Genomic DNA, 23,686 nt, shown 5'->3' with positions numbered 1-23,686 from the left:
CAACCAAAAGCCCATATACACACACAAACAACCCACTTGGAGTCTGCACACAATTTATAGCTCAAAATAGCCCTTGGCCCAGCAGTCAAGGCATTCCAATGAGAATGACAGAAATGCTAAACTTCAAATCCACATTTTTTGATCCCAAGGGAAACATTTCTCTTTCAGGTGGACACCTGCGAGCCATGCCTAGCCCCAAGTGCCTCCACAGCACCACACTGTTTGCCATGGGACAGGCCTTCCTCAGTACAAAAGACTCATCAAAACACACCAGTTTCACTCAGAGAAGAACAGAAATTGCTACATAGAGGTTTTCCAGGGAAGCGTCTTGCCTCACCTTAAGTTATAATGCCAAATTTCACCAAAGTTCTTGGACTCCGTGGAAGCACCGAAGGCTTCTTTACTTGACTTTCCCAAGGCAGACTGATGAATAAGCCTGTAGAAGAATGTTTGCAGCTATTTCCCCCCTCTAATAGTTAAGATTTAATTTCAGGCCTGATAAAACTAAGTATCTCAGTACTCCCTTTCCTGAAAGGCATGGAAGGTAAATGATTCCTTTCAGGTAACATAAATATTCATACAAATCATTAATATAACATTCTTTGGGAAATATGCCAGGATGCCAAAAGCAACACTGGAAAGAAACTCTCACTCCAAGAACTACCATATTTGTTTTTATTGTACCAATATAATTTACAGGGCTATTAACTGTTGGAAGAACTTTGGTCTCCCACATCAAAACACACTGCTTAGGGAGAGCTGGGGCACAGATCCACAGGTGCACAGTGCACAACCAGACCAACTGCAGGCTACCATAGAGCCCTCCTAATCCTCAGACTATTTTAAAACTGATTCAGAAACAGTTTACATAACAGAAAAATTAATGTATAGGACTGAATGGATTGTGTCTCTGGCTTCTCCTTATATTACTCTTGTAGGACTGGAAGGGGTAGGGCAGGGTGTAAAAATATGTTTTTTCAAATTTCAGCCTTCCCAGAATATTGTCTTACTTGCAATGTTTTTTCCTCACCATTCTGCACAAACCTGATCTAATGAAGTTGTGTAGTGTGATGTTTTGAAAACCAGTACTTTCCTTACTCACTACCAAAGACAATCGAAGATTTTCAAAAATATTCTCTCAAGAGGCTGAAGGCTCCCACTTGTGGTTTAAAAAACAACCAAACATTTACATGTCAGTGTCTACTCCCCAGTCACTACCAATGCAGGGCTATTCAACACAGTTAATGGAGCAAGAAACTAGTCAGCTAACCTAACAAATATGTATACCATATGTAGGATCAGCATAACAGCTCTCTGGGCTCCATCGTTGATAACCAGAGCCTGAGACACCTACATACACATGCATTAAATCTGTCTTCATCTGCCAACTGGCCTTGTTTCCCCCAGAGCTTTAATGAAATGGTCTTTGTAGAGCTAATATAAAATCTCGTCTTAAGTAACTAATGAGTGCAAGTACAGCTTGCAACAGTTTTTACACAATGGAATTCAGATTTGCTCATATAGTTGGAGTCCAAGAAATAAGGTACCCTATTTAACTTTGAAAGTCACAGCCATAGCTACACAGCTTCCTTAGCATTTTCTTGAAGTATGTGGCGACTGTGTAGTCTATTCTCCAATCCCATTTTTATACTGCATAGAACTGCACAAGGGGTCCCCTTTAGGCTGCTATGCTTGCTGCTGATCTACAGCTGCATGTAATAGGGAGCCATATAGCACACATAGTGCACACATAGCTCTATTTGCTAATACAGAGCTTCTGCAACATCTTGAATTTTTATGCCAGCAATTATGAGTCAAGCTTAAACTTTGCTGTTTTCCACTGAAGTCAATTTTATTCCACAAGCACTCTCTCTGGAAAATATTTAAGTACTGTGGTGAAAAACAAACAAACAACAACAACAAAAAACCAAACCCCACAGAATTTCAGTTTAACTGATACTTTTACCATACAGAAAAGATTAGTGACTATTCTACCATATACATGCTATAGGACAGCTTAGCACAATCCAGTATGCATTTTAACATGCTTGGCTTCACATGACCAGGCTTTAAGTTTAAATAAATTTGAATTTCTGGGCTTCGTCTCTGACCTTCCAGAAACACTGGGCCACCACTCAAGCCTACAGCCTGTTTCCAGTAAGCTGCATGAACAAAAAGCAATAGCTGTGATTCAAGCCCAGAAGAGCTTTAACACCTTCCAGCCATGACCTAGGTTTGTCCATGTCTCAGAATCCAGACTTAGATTAGCAACTCTTTCACAACTGTAGGTACAATAATCTGTATGCTGTGAATGAAGTCCAGCATGTTTAAAACCTGAAAGTAAATTCAGGATTTGTATGGCACATTTATGTGCCGAGAGGAATAAATGCTTTTCTGGATTTCTGACATACAATTTCAGCTTTTGTGTGTCACAAATATTTGGGAAAATTCTAAATTCACTGCTCACATTTTTCCACTGCAGGTGAACCTCCACAACCTTCCCTGATACAAGATTCTCCAGCAGTTATACAGTAAATCTAAGGTAAAACTCAGATATTTTCCAGTTATACAATGATTTAAAGGCTGCAACATTTTAATGACAGATTAGGAATTGTATATACTTAGGGACGAAGGACAGCAACTTATTGTTTCAGAACTGAATGATGTATCAAGTAGTTCCCAGGTGTTATTTCCCAAATACATACTGAAGTAATTAACTGAACCCTTACAAAGTTCTCAGAGGCAGATTAAACTGTCTGCCTAGACATCAAGGGGAAGACCACGTTTCATAATTTATTTCAGAAGTCTTACATTCTGATAAAAAATATTCATGGGGTATTTTAAGTTAAAGAATAAATAAATTAGGTCACTCTTTATATATTGTTAAAAGGAAAATATAGATGACTTTTCCATGCCTTTCACCAGAAAAAGCCCTTTCCTCTGTGTTTACATGAACAGTAAGATGACAGTGGCTTCCTCAGATAACATCTCTATTTAATCATTAGAAAAGTAGGTAAAAGGTAGTGTTTTCTATAATTAAGACCTGTAGTCCTCTTTAATTTTATAAGTATTTACCTTCCTGAACAAAAACAAAAAACATGACTTGCTACAGTTTATTTTATACCAGACTGCAGACTTGATGACTTCCCAGAAAAGCAGCTGGATTCTTCCTGAGAAGAATAGAACCAACATAATTTCTAGTTCAGTTATCTTCTTGTTTTATTACTACTGATGAGTAAGTCTACGATTCTGTCACAACCTACAAAACTACAATTTTGTCACATATTAGAGATTCTAATCTGGTGGATTCTCTATTCCTTAAAGTCGCATCACATGGCCAAGTCAAATCAAACCAGCATCTCTAATTCTTCATTCTCTTAGTTTTGTTCAGATTTTGCAGCAAATTAATGTACTTATGTAGCTCAACCAACGATTTTTGTTCCCGCGCATAGCAGGCAAGTACCACTGAAGTGAAAACAGCTGCCACAATCTAATTTGAGAGGCAATTGAAAGAGCAGCCGAAGAGAGTATCAGCATTAAAGCACTGACATGATGTTCTGTGTAAAACAAGTCCACAACGTTCCAAGGGCATCCATAAAAACACAAGATCCAATCAATTGCATCTATAGTAAGAGACAAATAGGAAAAAAAAAACCACCGTAAAGAACAAGGTCTTTTCAAACAAAGATTTAAAAACCCTACATTTTTGCACAACTAGTATGCAATTTACACTCTAGGCAATCCTGCTGTGAAAAGCCTATTTAGAAGACATCAGGTTCACATCTTGCTTGTATTACCTAAGAAATACATATTTTCTAAACATCTGAAAAGTTATGAAGACTACCCAGAAGAACTGCTAAAAAATTGCCTTAGATTTAGCCTAGTTGTAGATAATAAGACAATAGATACTAACAGCCACTATATTCTAAACATTGCAGGAGTACCATACAGTGGGGTTTTTGGATGCCTCAGGAGAAACCAGGACGGGAATTCTGCAACTAAGCCTCTCTGACTCACTGTTTAGATGTCCTGAATGTTCGACAGACAGTCAGGAAATGCTGGATATGCTTTAGAAATGTATCATTCCTTTAGGAAAAAGAAAACAAAACAGAAGAAGCCACACAGCTTTTGTTAGTGACACCACTGTATACATGAAAGTTGGGGAACAATGTCCCTGTTTGGGAATGTGGCAATGTGTGTGACTTCCATATGGCATTTGTTTGGCTGAGTTGGCTATATATGGGCAGGGACACTTGCCAACATTTTCATGGTTGTTCCTGCAGCCGTTGTCTTTTAAAGGCAGTGCTTGGGGGGCAGGGGAGAATTATTTCACTGTCATTTTCACAGGGTTTCATATGGTGCAATCCCTAGTTTGCAAAAAGAGGGCTGCACAGAGAGCTGTTTAAGAGGAAGACCATAGATAAGGCTGTAGGTATATGGGGATGATCCTTTCCCACAACAGGACATCAGACACCTTTGAAAACTGCAGGTGTGGACGCCCATGACTGAAGAACAAGACCAATTCTCACTGCTTGGAGGAAAGAGAGAAGGGAAGGGCAAGGAGAACAGACAGGCAAATGACCTAACTTACTAAAATCTTTATCGGCAGGCAGGGTGCATCAGTGGAAGACAGATTGCTTTTAATTTTGCCTATAACTTTGTTCGCTAAGGTTGACAAATGCTTTTGTCAACCAAGTGACAACCTTTCCAGTCTCACAAAGTGTGACCAAACACCAGCCTTGAAACACGTCCTATCTCCTCATTTAGGAGAATGCACTGGGCCAAAAAAAAAGAACTCAGAAGCTTCTTCAGCATTGTTTCCAACAAAACATTTTTGAACTTTTCACAGTAGTATCCACAAGCAATAGAAAACCAAACACCAGTTTAAGTAAGCCAAATTCGGCAATGTTTCATACGTCTGCTACATAAGATGACATAGATCACATTATATTATTCTTATAATGCTGTCCCAGGAATGGCAAAGATGGAATAAAAGGTGACAACCTGTTGTGTTGATATTTCAGGATCACAATGCGCTTGTTGCAAATGCAGACTATCATTTTCCATCAACAAATGCAAACCATCTGCTTCTCAGTAGTTCAGTATTTTAACCTTTACATACTAGTATTGATGATAGCAATTAACAGATTTCCCACTTTTTCAATGCACCTATGCATGCTGATATAATAAAAGATCGAACTGAGGGAAAAAAACAATAACCCACAAATATATATATCGGCAATCTTTGTCTCTCACCTCTTCCGGATATTTATTGAATCACTGCACCAAGAAACATAGTTTTAGCTACATGAAACAGCAACAGCTAGAAACAACTGAACTGGCATATCATGTGTTACACTAAATACACAAGTTTTAACAAGTTAAAAAGTTGTAATCAGCTACTGACCTGTAAAAAGTACTGATAAGTAACTGATGGTAGAAAAACAAAAACTCAAAAGCGGACAACAAGCTGCAGGCAACTCCAAGAAACAATGTTAAACACAACCCAACGTAAATAAGAGAGTAACTTCCTTCAGGTAACCAAGCTACCTCTGATGGCTCACATCCCAGAGTCTACTGGTACCGTCACATCAGGAATGCCACAGTCTGTCATTAGTGCATCACAGCTTATTCAAGCATGGCACTTGCATTGTGACCAGACAACACAGAAAATAAAAAGCTGACTTGACCATGAACAGAGCATTCTGCTTCAACAGGAGGTAGGAGTTGATTACAAGCCAGTCCCCAGTTGTCCTGGCTCTCAGGTCCCCTAGCACTCCAGGAGAGCAGCACAGGCCAGTTTTACCATAAGTCCTGCTCACTTTAACAAGTGACACTTTACCCTTGAAAACAGATCTCAAGTAACTCTAGGATAACCAGTGTATTGATGGCTTTCATCACCTTTGGGAATAACATCCCACAATTTGAAGTTTTCCCTTCAAAAATAGTGTAAATACACATCCAGTGTCAGAAAGGAAAAAAACCACTACTTCCCAAATGCATACAGCAACACAATAAAATCACATCACTCACATAGCCTAGAATAAATACTTCTATTCCAAAACTCAAGAAAAGTAACATTGGCAGAAAGCATGTAAAACTTCACCTCCATCCAAACCCGCTTAGTGCATGATGAGCTGCCTGGCCCCCAGATCAAATCTACTCCCTAAAGGTTCACAACAGAAAAAATTCAGATAGCCTTGTGCAGCTGAAGGCTGTTACTTTGAAGAATTTAGATTCTGTAAACTGAGAAGTGTAAAGCTGCACACTGTTTTAATTGTGCAGTTTCACTCACAACTGGAAGAATTTAGAAATGCACTACTATTTATAACATCTATTAAGTGAAAGAGCCTTTGCGTTTTGTTGGAGGCATAAGAAAATTCCAATAAAACTCTATACAAAAACCCCTGGGTTTACAATTATTTTTATAATGTTGTTGCAATATGTTAGGCTTTTGAACACACTTGAGAAGCTTCTAAATTTTTTATATTCCGGTCCTCTGTTCCATCTTTTACCCAATATACCTATCTCCCACTAGAAATCTACTGTAAAAATAGTCAGCTAATAAGAGCTCAAAACATTTCTTTTCACAAAGGACGTACCATATTTGATACTACATTTATCACTATATTGAGTCTGATGTGAAGTGAATCAAATAGTGTTAAAGTCTTATATGCAAGAAAATCAAGCAAAAGCTGCTCAAAAATAATACAGTGACTGCAAGTTTCCCAATACCACAAATGTTTCATGTGATAGACAACTGCAAAATAGAAAGCTACACACAGATTAATTCTTCTACTGAATGTATACTTTGGAATCATGCATAAGAGATCAAATTATGTTTCAGTAAGAAATCAAAAGAAACAATTTAAAAAACTAACACCCAAGCCACAAGAAAAGATCGATGTTCATTTAATGCAGTCCATTACCAAAGCTATTGAAACAAAATAAACAAGACCCACAGTAACAGCTGGAAGGTCACGAAGCTCCTGTCTTCCTTCTGTCCCAGTGTGCTCATTCTGGTAATGCTCAGACAGATCAGTGGGAGTTACACACACTTTCATACATAGCGGACAGATGAAGCCCTGTGAAACGTATATTTTTTTTAAGAAACCAACAGACAAAAAGGCAGATTTGGAATCAAACGCTGTTTAAACTCTTACGCTGAAAGTTCTCTACAATCACAAAAAGCAAAGTCTGTTTTCCTTTGGGAAACAGTTTTTGCAAACCACATATGAATACCATGGAGAAGGCAAGAAGGAACACTTAGTAAGAACATAAACAAATCTATGTTTTAAAAGCTAGCACCATGTTGCATACCATTATGTGTTTTCCAGACGCTCTTGGTAACCCCTTTATGTGACAGAAAATACGTTGCATAACAAATTGTGAACGGACCACTACAAAGCATCATGTCAGATCCATCATGCAGTTTCTTATTAGGGTGTTCAGATGTTTCAGACAGAGACAAGGGTAGTGCAGTGAGATTGCAGAAATACCCCTGTAAATTAATAAGCAAGTCTCCAGCAGCAGATGAGGTTTAGGCACCAGCACAGCTGCAAACCCGGCTGGCATGCAGAGTCAGGGAAAAATATGCACCTTAATAAAAAAAAAAAAACCAACAATAAAATAACAACAAACTCAGCATGCTCACCAGAGATTTACCAAAGCCGAAAGTTAAAATCTTTCTGTTTTGTAGAACAGCAGCTTTATATTTTCAAGACACTTGCTGCATCCTTAAACACCTAGAAAAAGCAGGGTGGAGGCTAAAGTGCTCTGGGCCTCTGTCCACGCTGCTAGCTGGAGGATGCCTGCAGCTCTGTGGCAGAGCACTATAAAGGCAGGCAGAACTGACTGCACACAACCCTCCATGCATGCATGGAAAGGTTAAGGCCTTTTCCAAAAAAAGGTTATCGGGGGCAAACCTGTCTAGCTAATGCAGCCACATTACACTAATGAAAGCATGAGCACACTGGTGGACTCCCTGCAAGCATGGAGTATTTAGCAACCCTGTACTGCAGACAGAGTTGCACTGGGACCTAAGCTACAAAGGTAGGATAGGCTCAAATGTTTCATTGTCACAGTGAATAAAAGATGTATCTAGGCTTGGTTACAGGTCTATGTGTGATGTGACATGCTGACGTGGCCACAGATGGGACTAAAATAGATTTTCACCTCTCCTTGAGCATAGAACAGTTTGAATTCAGAATTCTCCACTCCTTTGGTTCCATACCAAAATTCTCAAAAATGAGGATTTATTTCAACTAGGCTTGAGGGGGTAGGAAACATGAGAATCTACACAGATTTAATAATTATCCTCCATTTGGATCTGGCAGCAAAATAAATTAGAAAATGTAGCCAAGAAACTGGAGTAAAAACAAATCAAGTGGATTTCTGACTATGTAATACTGGAGAACAAGGTGAGAACATAATGACAAAAGAGAGAGCAAACATTCTGTAGAGTCTGGCTATGGTGCTCCTGGAGAGAAGCTCTCAGAGACAACACCTCGGGCCACCTGCACAGGAAGAAGACAACCAACAGAAAGGCTCAAGTTTTGTGCAGTAACATGAATTTCAGGAGAGTAAAAACCCATCACCAGCTTCAGAGCTCAGTTTCAAGCAGATTATGAAATTATATGCTAAGAAGACCCCTCTTGTAACTAATGCAAGAGATGGTGGAATTAGTGACAACTGAAAGATACTATTTCATGTTATCCAGTATCAACCAAAAGAGACACTGCAGCCTTTGGTCTGACCCAGTTTCAACTCAGCAGCAAGAAAAGCCAACGGTGCGATAGTACAGGCACACCACCATTTTGAAAGCTCCTCCTATGTTAAGAAATTACTACCACTTTAGTATTGAGGTACCTCGTAACACCCACCAGCTGTACAGTCAGTGATACTGCAGTTATGTTAAAAGAATTGTGCAATTTTAGGCAAATTTTGGAAACAAGCAATTATCTCATTTACATTTTTATGCCTTAATCAGCTACAAAAATTACGAGATTTTAGCCTGCAATTTACGAATATTTATTTGCTTCAGGGATGGTGTAAATATGCATACAAAACAGATTCAGACTCACAAATGCGTGACATGTAACGCAGCAAAATATTAAGGAATGTCTGATTATATGGGCTGTAATAAGGCTTCAAGAAATAAGAAATAAGCAGTTGCACAGATGGAAGGCAATTAGGATTTTAGACAGCACAGTGAAAGTTTCTCTTATCTCTTATCATAGCAGACACAGGAGTATTTGAATCATTGTACACTTTACTGCATGTAAGAAAGGGCACTTTGCTCCCTTTAATGCTGTAATAGGAGTAATTAACCTTGCACTGCATTTGCATGCTAAGCTTGAAACATTTTAAAGCCAGGTAATCAGGCTACATTAGCACAAACTAGCTTCAACAGCCAGTGAAGTCAGTTTGCATTTTTCAGAGTTAATATTTGACAATACTGTATATCTGAAGACATTGTAATATGGGATAGAAGCAAGAATAACAACTTATTCTGCTGATTAAGTATGGCATACAGCATATACAACGGATAGGATTTACAAGTGGTAGATTTATACACCAACACCAAACAAAAAACACAAGGAGGAGTTTTCCAGTATACATTACAGCTTAGCAGAAGCAAGGTAAAACGGGAGTACAAGTGTGATAAAATGTTAAGCCTTGTTTTTCAGAACTCTCACACACAAGTTATTAACGAGGAGTCTTAAGCTTATGTCTCACTGCTTTTAATTTTAACAATTCATCTCTAGAATTACAGGAAGGATTGCTTGTGACCATTTAGATAGTTAAACCTAATTAACAGTTACATATAAATATGGCACAGCTTTCCTTTTTTCACTGAAATAACAACAAATTCTTAGAAGATTACATTTCTGAGTATTTATTTAGTATAGCTGTTTTTTAGGTAGAGCATCAAAAGTTACTCCCAACTACTTCATGGATCAGAAAAAAAGCACCCAAGGTTTAAGAGTCCAGTCCCACATATGGTGCACAGTACCTCGGAGGAGCCTTCATTGTTCAAGTCCACAGCATTTCCTGGTGTGGCAGATGAATCCGAATCCGAGCTCTGAGACCCACCTCTACCTGGAGTCTGAAATAGAGCAGGGACACAAAAATAAGTGTCTGTAGACTGTATTTAATAAAGTACAGTATGTATCCTATGCAGAGGCCTCTCTTCTACTTGCTGGAATACAGAAATATATTCCCTCCACAAGAAGAATGAAGTGAAAAAGCTGACAAGCAATTATTAATTTTGCAGTGCAACACTTCAACAAAAGCTTTTATCCAAGACTCTCCATGCATCAAACAACAAACAGACACCAGAAGCAAATGCCAGGATTTCAAACCATTTCTTTTCATGAATGCTCAACATAAAACAAAGAATTAGGCTAAATTCTGCCCTTACATCACTCACTCTGATGTTAAATTAGGTCTCTACATCCAATAGAAAAACACTATAAATCACAATCTAAACAGTTTCAGAATTAGTAAACTAGTATCATACTTCTTCCTTGATAACATGTCTAGATTCTGAACAAGCCTTTAAATATTTGAAAGGCAGAAAACTAAAGACTGAGGAACCTACTAATACAACAAGCATGCAAGCAGGTACACTACCTTGATTTGGAAAAAAAATAAGAATAAAGCCTGTGGTAAAGTTAAAACATGTTAATCAGTAAGACAACCTATAAAAATAAATTGCTATGAATATGTTGAAAATCAAAACAAAAGTATTGATTTGAAACCATAAATTTAGAGACAACAAGCAAATAAATTTGAAATACTACATGATTCAAAACCTGGATAGATGGATCACTGCCTTATAATCCTCATTTAACTATAACTTCAATTTAAATCTAACTTCTTACTCATTTCCAGAACACCACCGCTTGACCAATGGCAGAAGAGTTAGCATTCTCAAAGCAAATGCCAGTAAAGTAATTGTCTTAATACTGATAGGCAATCCTAGTTTCAACAAAAAAATAAAAGTTCATTAACCAATTCCATGATGACAATTGCAAATGGGATGAAGTAATGGTACTGCTATATTGTAGCTCACTTGGAAATACTTGTAATGTTATAAAGAATTTTCTGATTTAATATAGGGGGACTAAAGATACAGAATTTTAAATATATAGAGGGAAGAGACAACAGATAAATGGTTTTAGTTTCCAGATTTCAGTGTCTCCAATATCTTATTTGATTTACAATTTTCTTACTCAAATATAGCCTCTTTTTTTTCCAGAAATCAGCTATATAACCTTTTATAAGATACCTACAGCACGCATGCTTTTCCATACTTTGAAAATTAACTACATTTTCCTGCTTTGTTTTGTAAAGAATGCTCTATTTCCCACTTTCATAAAGGTAACAGCCTTTTATTACTAATCAAATTTTAAATACTGTAATAAAAAGGTCACGTTTACTGATTAAGGACTTCATTCCCAGTAAGATACAGTTCAAGTTTAGAAAGGTTCTTTAGACTGGCCAAGGGGAAGGGGAGTGTCGGGGCTAGTGACAGTAAGAGAAGACAACCATCTCTCCTCATTCCAGCCTTCTCTGGGGTCATCAGTTAAGTGATCAACATATCCTGGTTTTCCTACTCCCGTATCTTTTTTCTTGTAGCTGGCTTATGTTTCTAAAGAAAATAAGACCACAATATAGTATTATCCTACTAGTACATTATACAACAACAATAGGCAAGGTGATGCAAGCTCTCCAAGTTACTAACAGAAAAGGCAAAAAGTGTTGTAAGCAAAGATCATGATGCACACGCAAAGCCTATCAAAGTGAAAGCATTAGTACTTCTCCTCCAGGTCACTGATACAGACAGTAAACAAGGCACATTGCAGCATGGACCACAGGTGCAAGCTCTAGAAGTTTTCACATGGGAAGGCCAGTTGATATACTGAAGTGCAGGGCTGCCATTCAGAGGGCCCTAGATGGGCCGGAGGAATGGACCAACAGGAACCTCAGAGAATTCAACAGGGACAAATGCAGAGCCTTGTGCCCAGGAAGAAAAAACCCCTGGCAGCAGCATAGGCCTCTCTGCTGAAAAGGACCTGGAGCTCATGTCAGACATCAAGCCAAATAGGAGCCCACAGCATGCCCCGGCAGTGGAGAGGGCCACCAGCACCCTGGGTTGTATCAACAGAAGCTCAGCCAACTGACCAAGGGAAGTGGCCATCCCCCACTGCCCAGCATCTGTTGGACCACACTGAGGTACTGCATCCAGTTTTGGCTCTCCCAGTCCAGGGAGGACATCAATAAACCACAGTGAGTTCAGCAAAAGGCTACCAAGGCAGCTGGGACTGGAGCACCTGCCTTGCGGGGAGAGGCTGAGGGAAGAGGGCTGGCTCAGCCTGCAGCAGACACAGCTCTGGGAGGGCCTAACAGCAGCCCCACCACCACCTATAAGGAGATCATCAAACAGGGGAAGCCAGGCTGCTCCCAGCAGCACACAGTGGGAGGACAACACACAAAACCTGAAATAAGAGAGGCTCCCAACTGGATGTAAGGAGAAACTTTTTCAGCGTGAGCCCAAGCCTGAGCAGCCTGATCCTGACCTCCGAGCTGGTCCTGCTCACAGCAGGAGCTCAGACTAGAGAGCTTCTGAGCTCCCTTCCCACCCAAATTGTTTTCTGATCTCTGAAGCACTGTCTGGTGGAAACACACATCCTACAGGAGAGCTGCGAAACCCAAGATTACTTACTCCATTGATAAAGACGTGGATTGTGTGCATTGACAGTCAGAGGAATAACATCTAAAACAACTGGTAAGGTGTAGCCAAGTTTCTCAGTAAGACAGGTAAGTTAGAATATTGCATCTACCATTATAAACAGTTTCCTTTAGTTTATACAGATCAGAAGTTCCTTTCCATGCAATCCATAAACCACAATCACGCAACCCAGAGGTAAGGCTCACTTGTGAACCCATTCTGTGCAAGAACAAAGAATCCAAAGAAGATGTACATACACATAAGATGAAGAGGTCAGGTCTCAAAGCTTTCTTCCATAAAGGAGCTGAACTTTCATGATATAAGAATCAAATTTTCAATGGGAATTTTTAAAAAGCCTTTAAAAATCTAAACATGATAAAAAAGGCTTTTGTATGGCAGTTAGCTATGGCAGCTGCTCTGTTCTAGAGAGCCTGAGAACTTGGACCTCCATCTGTCCCAGCGTCTACATCCACAAGTAGAAATGGGACATTCTGAAATGGAGAGAGTGTCAGCATTAATGGATGTGCGCTTCTTTACTAATGCTTTACAAGAAATGGAAGCCTTTCATTCTACTCCAGCCCCAAAGAAGAATGTGCCTTCACGTAGCCTTGGACAGAAGAACACAAGAGCAGAGGGAGGACCTTAACAAAACTTGATAGTCTGGGCAATGGCAATAAGAGAAGATCCAACTGTCTCTTTAGACAGGCAGCATATGCCTCCACTTTTGCAATACCTGAGCATATGCTTTCAGCTTATATAAGGAATCACTTCATCCCAAAATCAAGAATCTTCTGTGACAATTAATGCAATATTTTCTTTGTATACAATGCCACTGTGCAGTTAATCACCCATTACATTTCACCCCAAAGTTGACTGCATTTTGCAATAAGTTTTGTATATTAAATTCTACTAGTTCTAGCACTACAAATTGGAGATAGTTAAAACCTCCAGGATTAAAGTTCTTATACTAAAAGTATAGTGTTATTAATACTTGGTTGATTAAAGTATTTGCTTTATGAAACACTTTAGACATTATAATCACACTAAAAGGCACCACATGGCATGTCTCATTACACACAATATATAAGACAGAAATTATTATACAGTACCTGGTAAAATTATTTTAAACTTTCAAAAGCTAATGCGCTCTCCTTAAAATAGAGAGCATAACTCCAAACTAGATTTAGAAAGCTTAGTACAAATAGGCAGCATTTTCTGGTGAGTAGCATGCACGGGGAAGAAGGGTGCAAAGGAAAGAGGCCAGTAAGTAACTTTCAAGATCAGGAGGAACACCACATAGCATCCATTTGCAAAGTAATACAGACTAGCAAGAAAAATTTAATATAGATTTGGAAGGATGTTATGGAAAGAGAGACCATAAATGCAATTAACTTATCTTTCAAAGCTGTAATACAATTTAAACATCCTTCACCAGCCAAACACAGAATAGGGGAGTGGGAATATTTTTTTTAATTGATCATTAGATGATCAAATAGGCAAAACACATGTTTATGCTAGGCTCCCAGATCACTGCTATATCACATTCCATTAAAAAAAAAAAAAAAAAAAAAAAAAATCACAACACATTGAACAACTCAGACTTTGTGAACTAAAGAAAGACTCAGAATTATGTTCTTTGTTTTCAGTTGGACTATATAGGGGATCAAAATGATTTATGAATCCCATAGGAAAAGTAGATTTTCACACAAACTTCTGTACATGTATTTTTACAAAATTAGTATTTGACCCTTAAAGTTATACCTGGAGTTGAAAGACTGATGCAAAATTATTCTGTCACCCAGTGTGTTTCTTTCCTAGTTGTCCAAGCTACATTTGTTTACTTTGCAGAGAAGCATATGTTTCTACTAATAGCACTAGAATCATAGTAGTATTCTAAACTTCATAATGTTGTTCTTCTGTGTTTTCTCAAAACTGCAAGCTAATATAAAGAAACATCATTAACAACAAAAAGGACGACAACGATTGCAGCTTGTTTTCTGAAAAGGAATAGAAAATTATATAATGAATGAGTTGAGCTAATGCATTAAAATGATGGAGTGTAAATATGGATTGCTACTGTGTCATTTTTGCATAGTCATTTATCTGTCTATAGCTACACTCCATTCAGTTATGATAGTCTTTTCAGCAGTTTTAAATTCAGAATAAATTAAACTTTTGAAAAAATATATTAAGCCTTGAGAAAGTCTGAACAGATACGGACTTACACAGTCCTCCCAGCACAAATTTAAATACTACAGAAGAGTTCTGTTGTCCAAACATAGCAACAAACAAGATGCAAGATGAGAAGGCCAAAGCCCTTGTTATCACATAACTCTCAGTGCCAGAAACAGAGTACAGTGCCATACAGAACAGTAATGTTTACTTCTAAAAAGTGCGATGCTACTTTATGACTCTGTAAAATTAACTGACTCCTGACTCCGTAAGGCATAAAACCTTTCCCACCCATCGCACCACTGGTTCCACACAAGTGGACCTTGTGCCCAGGAAAAGGCACACATTGTTCCCTTCAACCCCACAGGGAAAGCACAAGCATAGCTGCAGTTCAGCATCCATCCAAGTAAATACACTATCTAGCAAGCCCTGCAATTATAAACATAAGAAGAAAATTACAGTAAGGCACGAGATGCAATGCATTACAGACAGGTAAATATCTCTGCTACTGAGCCTGGAATAAGAGAAGAGGTGACTGTACTATCCAAGCTACAGAAATGCCTTCAAAGCCCTCTTCTCCACCTAGACCCCAAGATCTCAAGACCAAGAACTCAAAGCACTGTTAGAAACAGAGCAATAGGATCTTACCACCCAAACACAGCACAATCACTAACAGCTGTAGACAGCCAGTTAAATATGAAGAATGAAAACAAAATCTAATGTAAACAGTAGTCACACTGGCCCAACAGATGACTCCTTTATTACAAAACATGAGCAATGAGAAGACGACTCAGGTCAAAGTGATCAGTTTCCACCAGCTGAAAATAAATGCCTCCTCCTTAGAAAAAGTGGGGTTTTTCTTGTTTTCCAAATTTTAATATCTTGCAAATTTAAGAAGTGAGCTCTGCTTTAACAGCCCAGAGGCAACAGCCCTTGCTCCACTAGTAGATGAACAACAGAGAGGGGACACAATGGCCACAAGGGGCCTTTAGAGTTGAACACAATAAAGACAAGACAACTCCTTAAAAAATAAATACGCTGACAAAAATCAAAATAGCTAAGCAAGAAAGTTGCATTTCGGACATTCCACATAGATGTCTTCTGGGAAAGACTACCTTCTTTTAGATCAGCATGACAAACATTGCATGAAATTGAGAAGTGGCAAGAATGAATGAAAGCGGATGATTTTATGGTGCAAACTTACAAAATATACAGAACAGACGGATCCCTGAGATATCACATTGAAAACACACCTAAAATTTAGAAACAGCTTGCAGGGAAAGTGCCTAAAATGAGGACCTGGTTGAAGACAGCATGGAGATACTAACTTCAAAAATTCAATAAGCAATGTTCAGTAGTAACACGTGTATAGTACTTTCTATTTTGAAACTATGCCACTCAAAGTCACAATGAAGATAGTTTCAAAAACTGGAATCACAACTGTGGAAGAAATAAAAAGGTGATCAAGGAACATAAGTATAAAAAAAAAATCTGATGTTTTAAAACGTCAGGAGCCTGTATTTCAAATAAGTGACTAAATATAAAAACAGTATCTTTGTCTTTCCCCTTTGCAGCTTGATGGCTAGCTGAGGGAAAAAAAAAAAAAAAAGAAATGTAATAAGGAAAAATTTTTATATGCATTCATAACTCATATCATCAGTAATGCCTACGCACCTAGCTAGAAAGGATGGCATCACCTATAATCAAATAATAAACCAAATACATATACAAGAAACCATGTGTCAGTGACTTGAGGGTTTTTTTGACAGCTGTATTAATGATGCACAAGAACAAGCTGAAAAGGAGGCTCTTTGGCCCTCAAATTACTGCCTCAGAGATGCAAAAGATTTTAATACTTATGTTCTTTACAAACAAATTTGACAGCAAGCTAAGGCCCACTTTTAACACCAAAGTACATCAGAAGTCTTTTTCATGCTTTGCCAACTACATATTGTAAGTCAAAAAGGTACGTATGAGGTTGTGCATGCAATCACTACTTTTATAAAAGTCCTTTTAATAAGAGGTGTATTTTTAACAGCATAGTTATTTGCAGCAACTAAGAGATCAGCACCTATAAAAATCTTGGCATTTCTGCATTTATTTTTTGGGCAGGAAGTCTATTTCACCTTTGTTGGCAGTTAGCTCAGCTGTAATCCTGTAATTTTCGGGAGCCACTGGGGAATAGTTACTTGTTTAAACTTTTCAGAGAAGATGGCCGTTTCTAACACATGAAAACTTCTGCAGTGACAGATTTTTACAGGAAGGGTTCAGCTAAACTTATACGTCGGGGTAAATTTCCTTTGGCACCATATCAAGATCTTCATCACAGAAACTTTCCTTGATGGCCTGTTATGTCTGAGAATCAATAAACACCCAGTTAAATGCTGCCAATATTTAATTAGGTCCGCACTAAGTTTCCCTGCCTATTAGCAGGGCTTCCCATCAAACTTCAGGAAGGAAATTCTTCCCTGTAAACACGAAGCTCCAAATAGACCAAGAGCGATCTTCACCTGCTCAGGGTCTATGACTGAAGAACAATTTGAGGCTGGAAAAGTTGGCGGTACGTACACCATCGCCTTCTTCACCTCTGCTCTTATTCCTGTAGCAACGCTTCCTTGCGTGGCAGGTAAGGAGAGCATGCCAGCATTTCCAACAAAACACCCTTTCCGCTGAGGTGTTCTGCTGCAGACAGTACACTCTTTGGGAGAAACACCAGATCAAACACCGAGGACAGCTGGCTCCCGCTGCACCCGTGTGCCGCCGAGACCGCTCGCCCGCGGTGCGGGCTCCGGCGCGCTGCCTGCCCGCCGCCCTGACTCGGCCCTTCGCGGTGCACCCTGCGACCAGGGGCTGCCGAGCCACGCCGGCACCTGCCCTCCGCCAGCACCGCCCTGGCAGCCGCCACCCGAGCTGCTAACGCCGCCGCGGAGACAGGCGAGGATTCTGGATGGCGAGAAGGGTTTCGTCAACGGGTGTCACAACTTGGCTTCTCAAACCAGGCAGAGCTGCCGGAAAAGCCGGTTCTTAAACTACGGGAGACAGCTGGCCTGCCGGCCCCCAGGGACGGCGCACCAGCTCCCCGCGGCGGCTCTCCCCAGGCTGGGCTTCCCTTGACCCTCCCCTCGGCGCGGGCCGCCTGCACGGCGAGCGAAGGCGGCGGGCGGAGCCGCCGCCGCGCTGAGTGAAGGAGCCACGCCGGGGCAGGGCCGCCCCTCGCCCCACCGACAGGCCCCAGCGCCCGGCCGCGGGAGCCCACCCGGCGCCGGCGCCGCCGTCCAGCCCGGGAGACGACGCCGCCCCCAGCCGGGCCGCGGCGCGGGCCTGCGGGCCCGGCCCGCCCCGTCGAGGCGAGGGCCAGTCCCCGCGGCGGCCGAGGGGGCGGCGGCGGACAAGCCCACGGCCTCAGCGGCCGCCACCGGCCTACCCCGTCCCCTGCGCCGCAGGGCGGGCCGGGCCGGCGGCTCCGGCCCCGCCGCGGGGAGCCCGGCCCCGAGCCCGGCCGGCACCAGGAAGCGGCACCTCCCCGCCACGCCACGGCAGGGCACGCCACCCTCGCCGCCGCCGCCGGGGCGGGTCTCGCTGCCTTACCCGCTGCAGAATCCGCCTGAACATGGTGGCGGAGCCCGGGGACCGCCGGGCAGCCGCGGCCAGGCCGAGGGCGAAGCCACGGGCGCCGCGCAGCGCCGCCCCCGCCCCGCAGGAGCCCGGCGCGGCCCGCTCGCCCCGTGACAGCCGCCGCGGCCGGGGAGGCGGGGCAGCCGCCGCACCGCACCGCACCGCCCCGCCCCGGGGAGGGACGCACCCGGCGGGGACGGACCCGGCGCCCGGCCGCGGGGAGCCGGGAGAAGGAAGCACGGGGCGGAGAGGCGGGCGGGAGCCCGGGCGGAGGCCGCCAGGCCGGCGGGGGCTGCTGCTCGGGACCGTGGCGGCGCGGGGTCTGCGCCCCGATCTCCCCCGCGGGGGCTTGCCCCGGGCTCCTCACGCCGCGCCGGGCCCACCGCCGCCGCTCCGGGCGCGCCCCCGGTTCTCGCCTGCCGTCTTTGCCGCCCGGGAGACGGACGTCCCGGCTCCTGAGGGCCGGCGCGGGGGCGGAGGAGGGCGGCGGTGCCTGCCCCCCGGCCCTCAGCGCCCGCGCAGCCCGCTGGCCGGGAGGAGGCCGGGCGGGATCCCCGGGCCCCGGCAGCGCGGCCCTTCTCCCTTCAGGGGATGCCCCAGGTGCTTGGCAGCCGCAGGGCCCCTCACTGCTGACATTTCTCTGGAATCGGGGCCTGGCCAGGGCAAGGAAGCAAACTGTAGTTTGAACTGGCTGCTGAGAGCTCGCTGTGTGAGGCAAAGCGCAAACGCAGCCCGGTCATATCTGTTGGTCGTGGCGACATCGGCAGCACTGAAGAGTGCACGTTCAAGGAGTGTTGCCAAAGCATACTTGGGTGGATAATTCACTGGAAATTCAATTCTGAATGCACGGTTACTTCTGTTCAAGCCCTGAATTGAAAAGGCAACCTTGTGGCACGACCCATTAGGGTTTTTTTAAATACCAGAAAAGGAACATTTTGCTCGCACAAGCACACATGTATCTTCAAAAAAAAGTACAGCCTCAACACCAGTTCAGCCAATAAAGAATCTGTATCTGTAGGTGCTGAGGGAAAAGCCACGTGAGATGTGGCAGGATAGTTGCTGGAATGCCAGTAGCCTCTAGAATATGTAATTCGGCACGCTAGCGTTCCCTGTTCTATTCTCAAACTGCAACTTTTACATACTAGATGCAAGACAAAGGCTTATGAGTAAATAATAAACCTGTTCAATGACCAATTGTACCAAGTAGAACAAATCCCATAGCAGAGCACCAGTTGTGCCGCAAAAGTTGAAGACATTTTTCCACGCGAAGGCTGACATTTGTAAGCAGTCTAAAATCCTCAGACTTAGCATGAGTTATGAGCACATGACCAGAAGGATTCAGTTGTGGCAGCTTAAGGCTTGAGGCACCGCAGCATTATGTGCTTGAACTCAGTTTGCTCCAGCTCCAGGCTCCAGTGTGTTTCATGCTAATGTCATTTAGTCCACAGCTAGGGTGGGTTAAGAGTGCACATGCAGTTGGTAATGGCTTCAGCTGATGAGCAGTGAAGTCTTTGGTCACATTCATTACTTTGTTTTCATTTATGTGTCTACAGTACAAAATGGCTTTGAAATTTGGCAGTTAGGTTTGTTTCTGAATTTGGTACATGGGATTAATAATGGGAATAATAGGGTTGGTTTTGTACAGCTGTACAGTTCTTCAAATATCTAGGCAGGCCATAGACATTTACTCTAAATCTAACCAAAATAACTGCAGATTTTAATATCTCACTCCCTTTACCAGATACTTAAAGAAGAGCAAGTGACAGCCCAGACATTGAACTGCTGGGGTGCTCAATTTGCCAACCCCAGTAACAAGCAACCCATCTTTGCAACACATTTTTTACTCTCCTGGGATAGCAATTCCAGAGTGCTCTGAGGAAGATGATAGCAATGTGAGGACACTAGTTAAAAGTCATACATCAGAGGAGGATTTTCTTAGACAAAGGAAATGTATGATCCTTTACTCGGTGTGGATGTTTGTCTGATCATATGCATCTGTCTCCCTGTCCCTTCATCATTCCTCAGTAACTTACAGATCCATTGGCCAATTTCAATCAGATACAACAGAGCCAGATAAGGCTCAAAGATAATGAGTTCTTACAAATTTAAACAGGCAGCCAGGGAGAGGAGAGAGACACTTGATTCCTGTCTGTAGAGGGAGGACTGCAGTGTGACTGCCTTTACTAAATACCAGCAAATGCACATAAATATTCACCCTTTGAGTGCAGCAATCTAGAAAAAAAAAAAGATTAAATCAGTCCCATTTCCAGTGGAAGTCCTTGATTTTAATTATTGTGTGTATGGTGATCCCTATGAATTCATATAATGTGCTGCCTTAATAATGAAATCTCAGGCTGTCAGCATATAGGTTATGTCCTCAAGCATGGGAATTGTAAATTTTTATTTCCTCCAACCTCATAAATTCTGTGAGGGGTTTGGTGACAGGAGGGTTAAAAGTTGCCTCTCTGTGAAGTCCATTGGTGGCAGAAAGTCTCAGACCGCAATCACAGCAAAGACTTTCCCAAATCCAGCTGGAAGCAGGCACTTCATCCTCTAAACAGAAGCCAAAGACTGAAAGTCTAAGCACAACTTCTTGCATACCTGCAGGAGGCAGCAGGTCTTTATTTCAGTAGAGAACTGAAATCAATCTTTTGACTGTACAAACAGTATTCAGGATGGCCCAGCATGCACCAACACCTCTCAGACCTTCCAACAGATACCTGCCTCTTTTTTTTTTTTTCTTTTTTTTTTTTTTTAATGGCTGCGCATATAGCCAAATAAAAGCAATGATACCCGGACCATGGCTGACAGGAATCGGTGCCCATGCAATCTTCTGCTATGACTAAGGGCCACAAGGAAACAACATTACTTGGTACAACATGACAGGGAAGATAATGTGTGGTATGTCCACAGCACATATGGTCACTTAGACTTGTGGCCTATAAATCTGCAAAGATTCTGAGCTACTGTCCTACATGTTTTCAGTGTCTATACAGGTGATTATTTTCAGTCATGCTAAGTTTCTGACCTCAAAATCTCTCAGTCACAAGCTCCTTGGGTTCATGACATGCTGCACTGGAAATGTATCCCATTTTTTTCAAGATATTGCTTTTAAATATCCTACTTATATGAGGCATCAGCCCCTGGTTGTTGGGTGGTTGGTTTTTTTCCCTAGCTCTTTAGCTGTATGTTTTTTACTGTCACTATATGCTACTCATATACTTTCAGCAAGAAGCTTTCAAATTTACCCACCTTTTTCCTAGACTTTCTCCTTTCAAGTGAAACTCTATGAAACTCAGTTGAACACAGTTTAAAAAACTGTAATAACAAGCAAGTAAAAATCATCATGGTAAAAATTCACATCACAAACCATGGAACAGACAAAAAGAAATAATAAGACTTAAAAAAATCCAAAAGTTGCCAACTATCTGTCTTCAAAGAATAAAACTTTCCATAAATTCCCCTTTATCTCCTCAGCCAAGCTCCTCCAACAAACCCATGTTTAAGGTATTAGAGAAAACTGGCTTCTACACACAATTTAGATATGAACACCTCCCCCAAACCCCAAGAAATGATACAATTTACCATATGGAAATTATTGATCAAAAGAAGTATTTTATCTTAAAATACTTCATACAAGCACAGCAAATTTGTTAACTCTTGGAAACTTTATAATATTCATACAACTACTGTGCATATTTCTGAAATGGCAGTCAAGGATTCAATATAGAAATTAAGATTATGGCTATGAATAGGGAGAAATAAGGGTTAAATGGTTGGGATGAGAGGTCAGTGAGACTCACAGTATATCAAGAAAAGATAATTTTAAAAGTGACACATAAAGGTGAAAAGTCAAAAAGGTGGAAAAGATTGGAAAACACAGAAATCCCACATTTTGTTTCACTCTTTGTAGGCTTATGAAGACACAAAGTCATAATTGAAAGCTTTATGAAGTACAGATTTGGGCACAAATGCATTTTCAACTGAAGGCAGGGCTGCTTAGCAGCACAGATGGGCCACTGCCATATAGTGGGGGTACATGGACCTTGCCAGACAGTGCTAAGGCAGGCAGCTGCCAATCCCTCCCTGCCTGCCACCTGTACATGTAGGGCACATCTGCTCCACAATGGCCACAGGAGAACTAAGATATCCAATTAAGAACAGCTAAAAGGCTTCTCAGAGTTCTCAAAATATGAAAATCTGTATTTGTTACGGGTCTTACTGTTTATGTAGGAGTAATACTTCAAAACGGACAACAGTTAAGTATTAAAATGACAGCATTTATCTTCCCTTCAGAAGAGTTTGACAATTCAAACTGAACTCAGTATTTCATTATTTACCATTTGGCTCCCCCTCAGCTTTATTGGGGAAACAAATGTGTTTAGTCTGTAAAAATATTTTGGGTGGTTTTAAACTGGCATTAGCAAATCAAGATTACCCAGTGTCTTGGGCACTAGTCTAAGTCTTGGGAGACTGTGTATAATTTTGTACTTAGCCCAAAACTAGTCCTCTGAGTAAAACTCCCCACCTATAAAAAAGGAAATATTAATACCTCTCTAGTGTCAAAAGAAATTGGAATCTTGTGATGAAAAGCATTACAGAAGAGTCAAATATTGCTACTAATGTAAATTTATTGGTAAGCAATGAGGTGGTGATAACCAAATTATTTATGAGCAGTGAAAGGAATGAAGTCTAGTTTTCCATGAAGAACATACCCTACAGCTTCACCTTTACAGAAACTCCATCTTCTGTCCCTCCAAGGTCACTCAGGGCCCCTACCACACAGGAGACAGGATGTGCTGTGGTCAGTCCAGAGCTGCGCAGGAGCTTCTGTACATCAACTTGGCTCACTGATCTTTCCAGTAGCTTAAATGTGGATCTTTTACGCAGTCATCAATTTTTTCAGAAACCCAAGAAATGTAACTACCTTCGAGACATTATTCTGTGAAATGTCATAAGAGAGCTACAGAAAGCAGGATGCTGCTGCCTTTGCTTCGGTACAGTTGTTCCTCCTGCCATCTACTTCTGTGACACTTCAGTTTAGACTTAAATTGCCCCATGGGTTCAAAAGGTATGTGGTGGGGAGCAGAGGGGAATGATGTTGAAGGACAGAAGAGGTCACCTCTGCTTCCCTAAGGAGCTAGGCAAAACCTATAAGTGGTT

The 23,686-nt window shown here is 41.6% G+C and overlaps 1 protein-coding gene across 5 annotated transcripts in view; it reads right to left on the bottom strand.

The window, feature by feature from the left end:
• EEA1 (early endosome antigen 1) overlaps positions 1-18,660 on the bottom strand; it is a 77,560-nt gene extending 58,900 nt beyond the window's left edge. For 3 of the 5 annotated variants that reach the window (XM_056339761.1, XM_056339762.1, XM_056339766.1), the window contains exons 1-3: positions 18,497-18,660; positions 10,016-10,108; positions 6,963-7,085 (exon numbers count right to left, since the gene is read on the bottom strand). In XM_056339761.1, coding sequence (XP_056195736.1) covers positions 6,963-7,085; positions 10,016-10,108; positions 18,497-18,520 — 240 coding nt within the window. In that variant the 5' untranslated portion in view covers positions 18,521-18,660. The remainder of the gene's footprint in view (positions 1-6,962; positions 7,086-10,015; positions 10,109-18,496) is intronic. The other 2 variants (XM_056339763.1, XM_056339764.1) reach the window with 1 other exon arrangement.
• Positions 18,661-23,686: the final 5,026 nt, after the last annotated feature.

The sequence above is a fragment of the Falco biarmicus genome, chromosome 5 (assembly GCF_023638135.1).
Source record: "Falco biarmicus isolate bFalBia1 chromosome 5, bFalBia1.pri, whole genome shotgun sequence".
NCBI lineage: Eukaryota > Metazoa > Chordata > Aves > Falconiformes > Falconidae > Falco > Falco biarmicus.
This window is presented reverse-complemented; position numbering and strand designations above follow the sequence as displayed.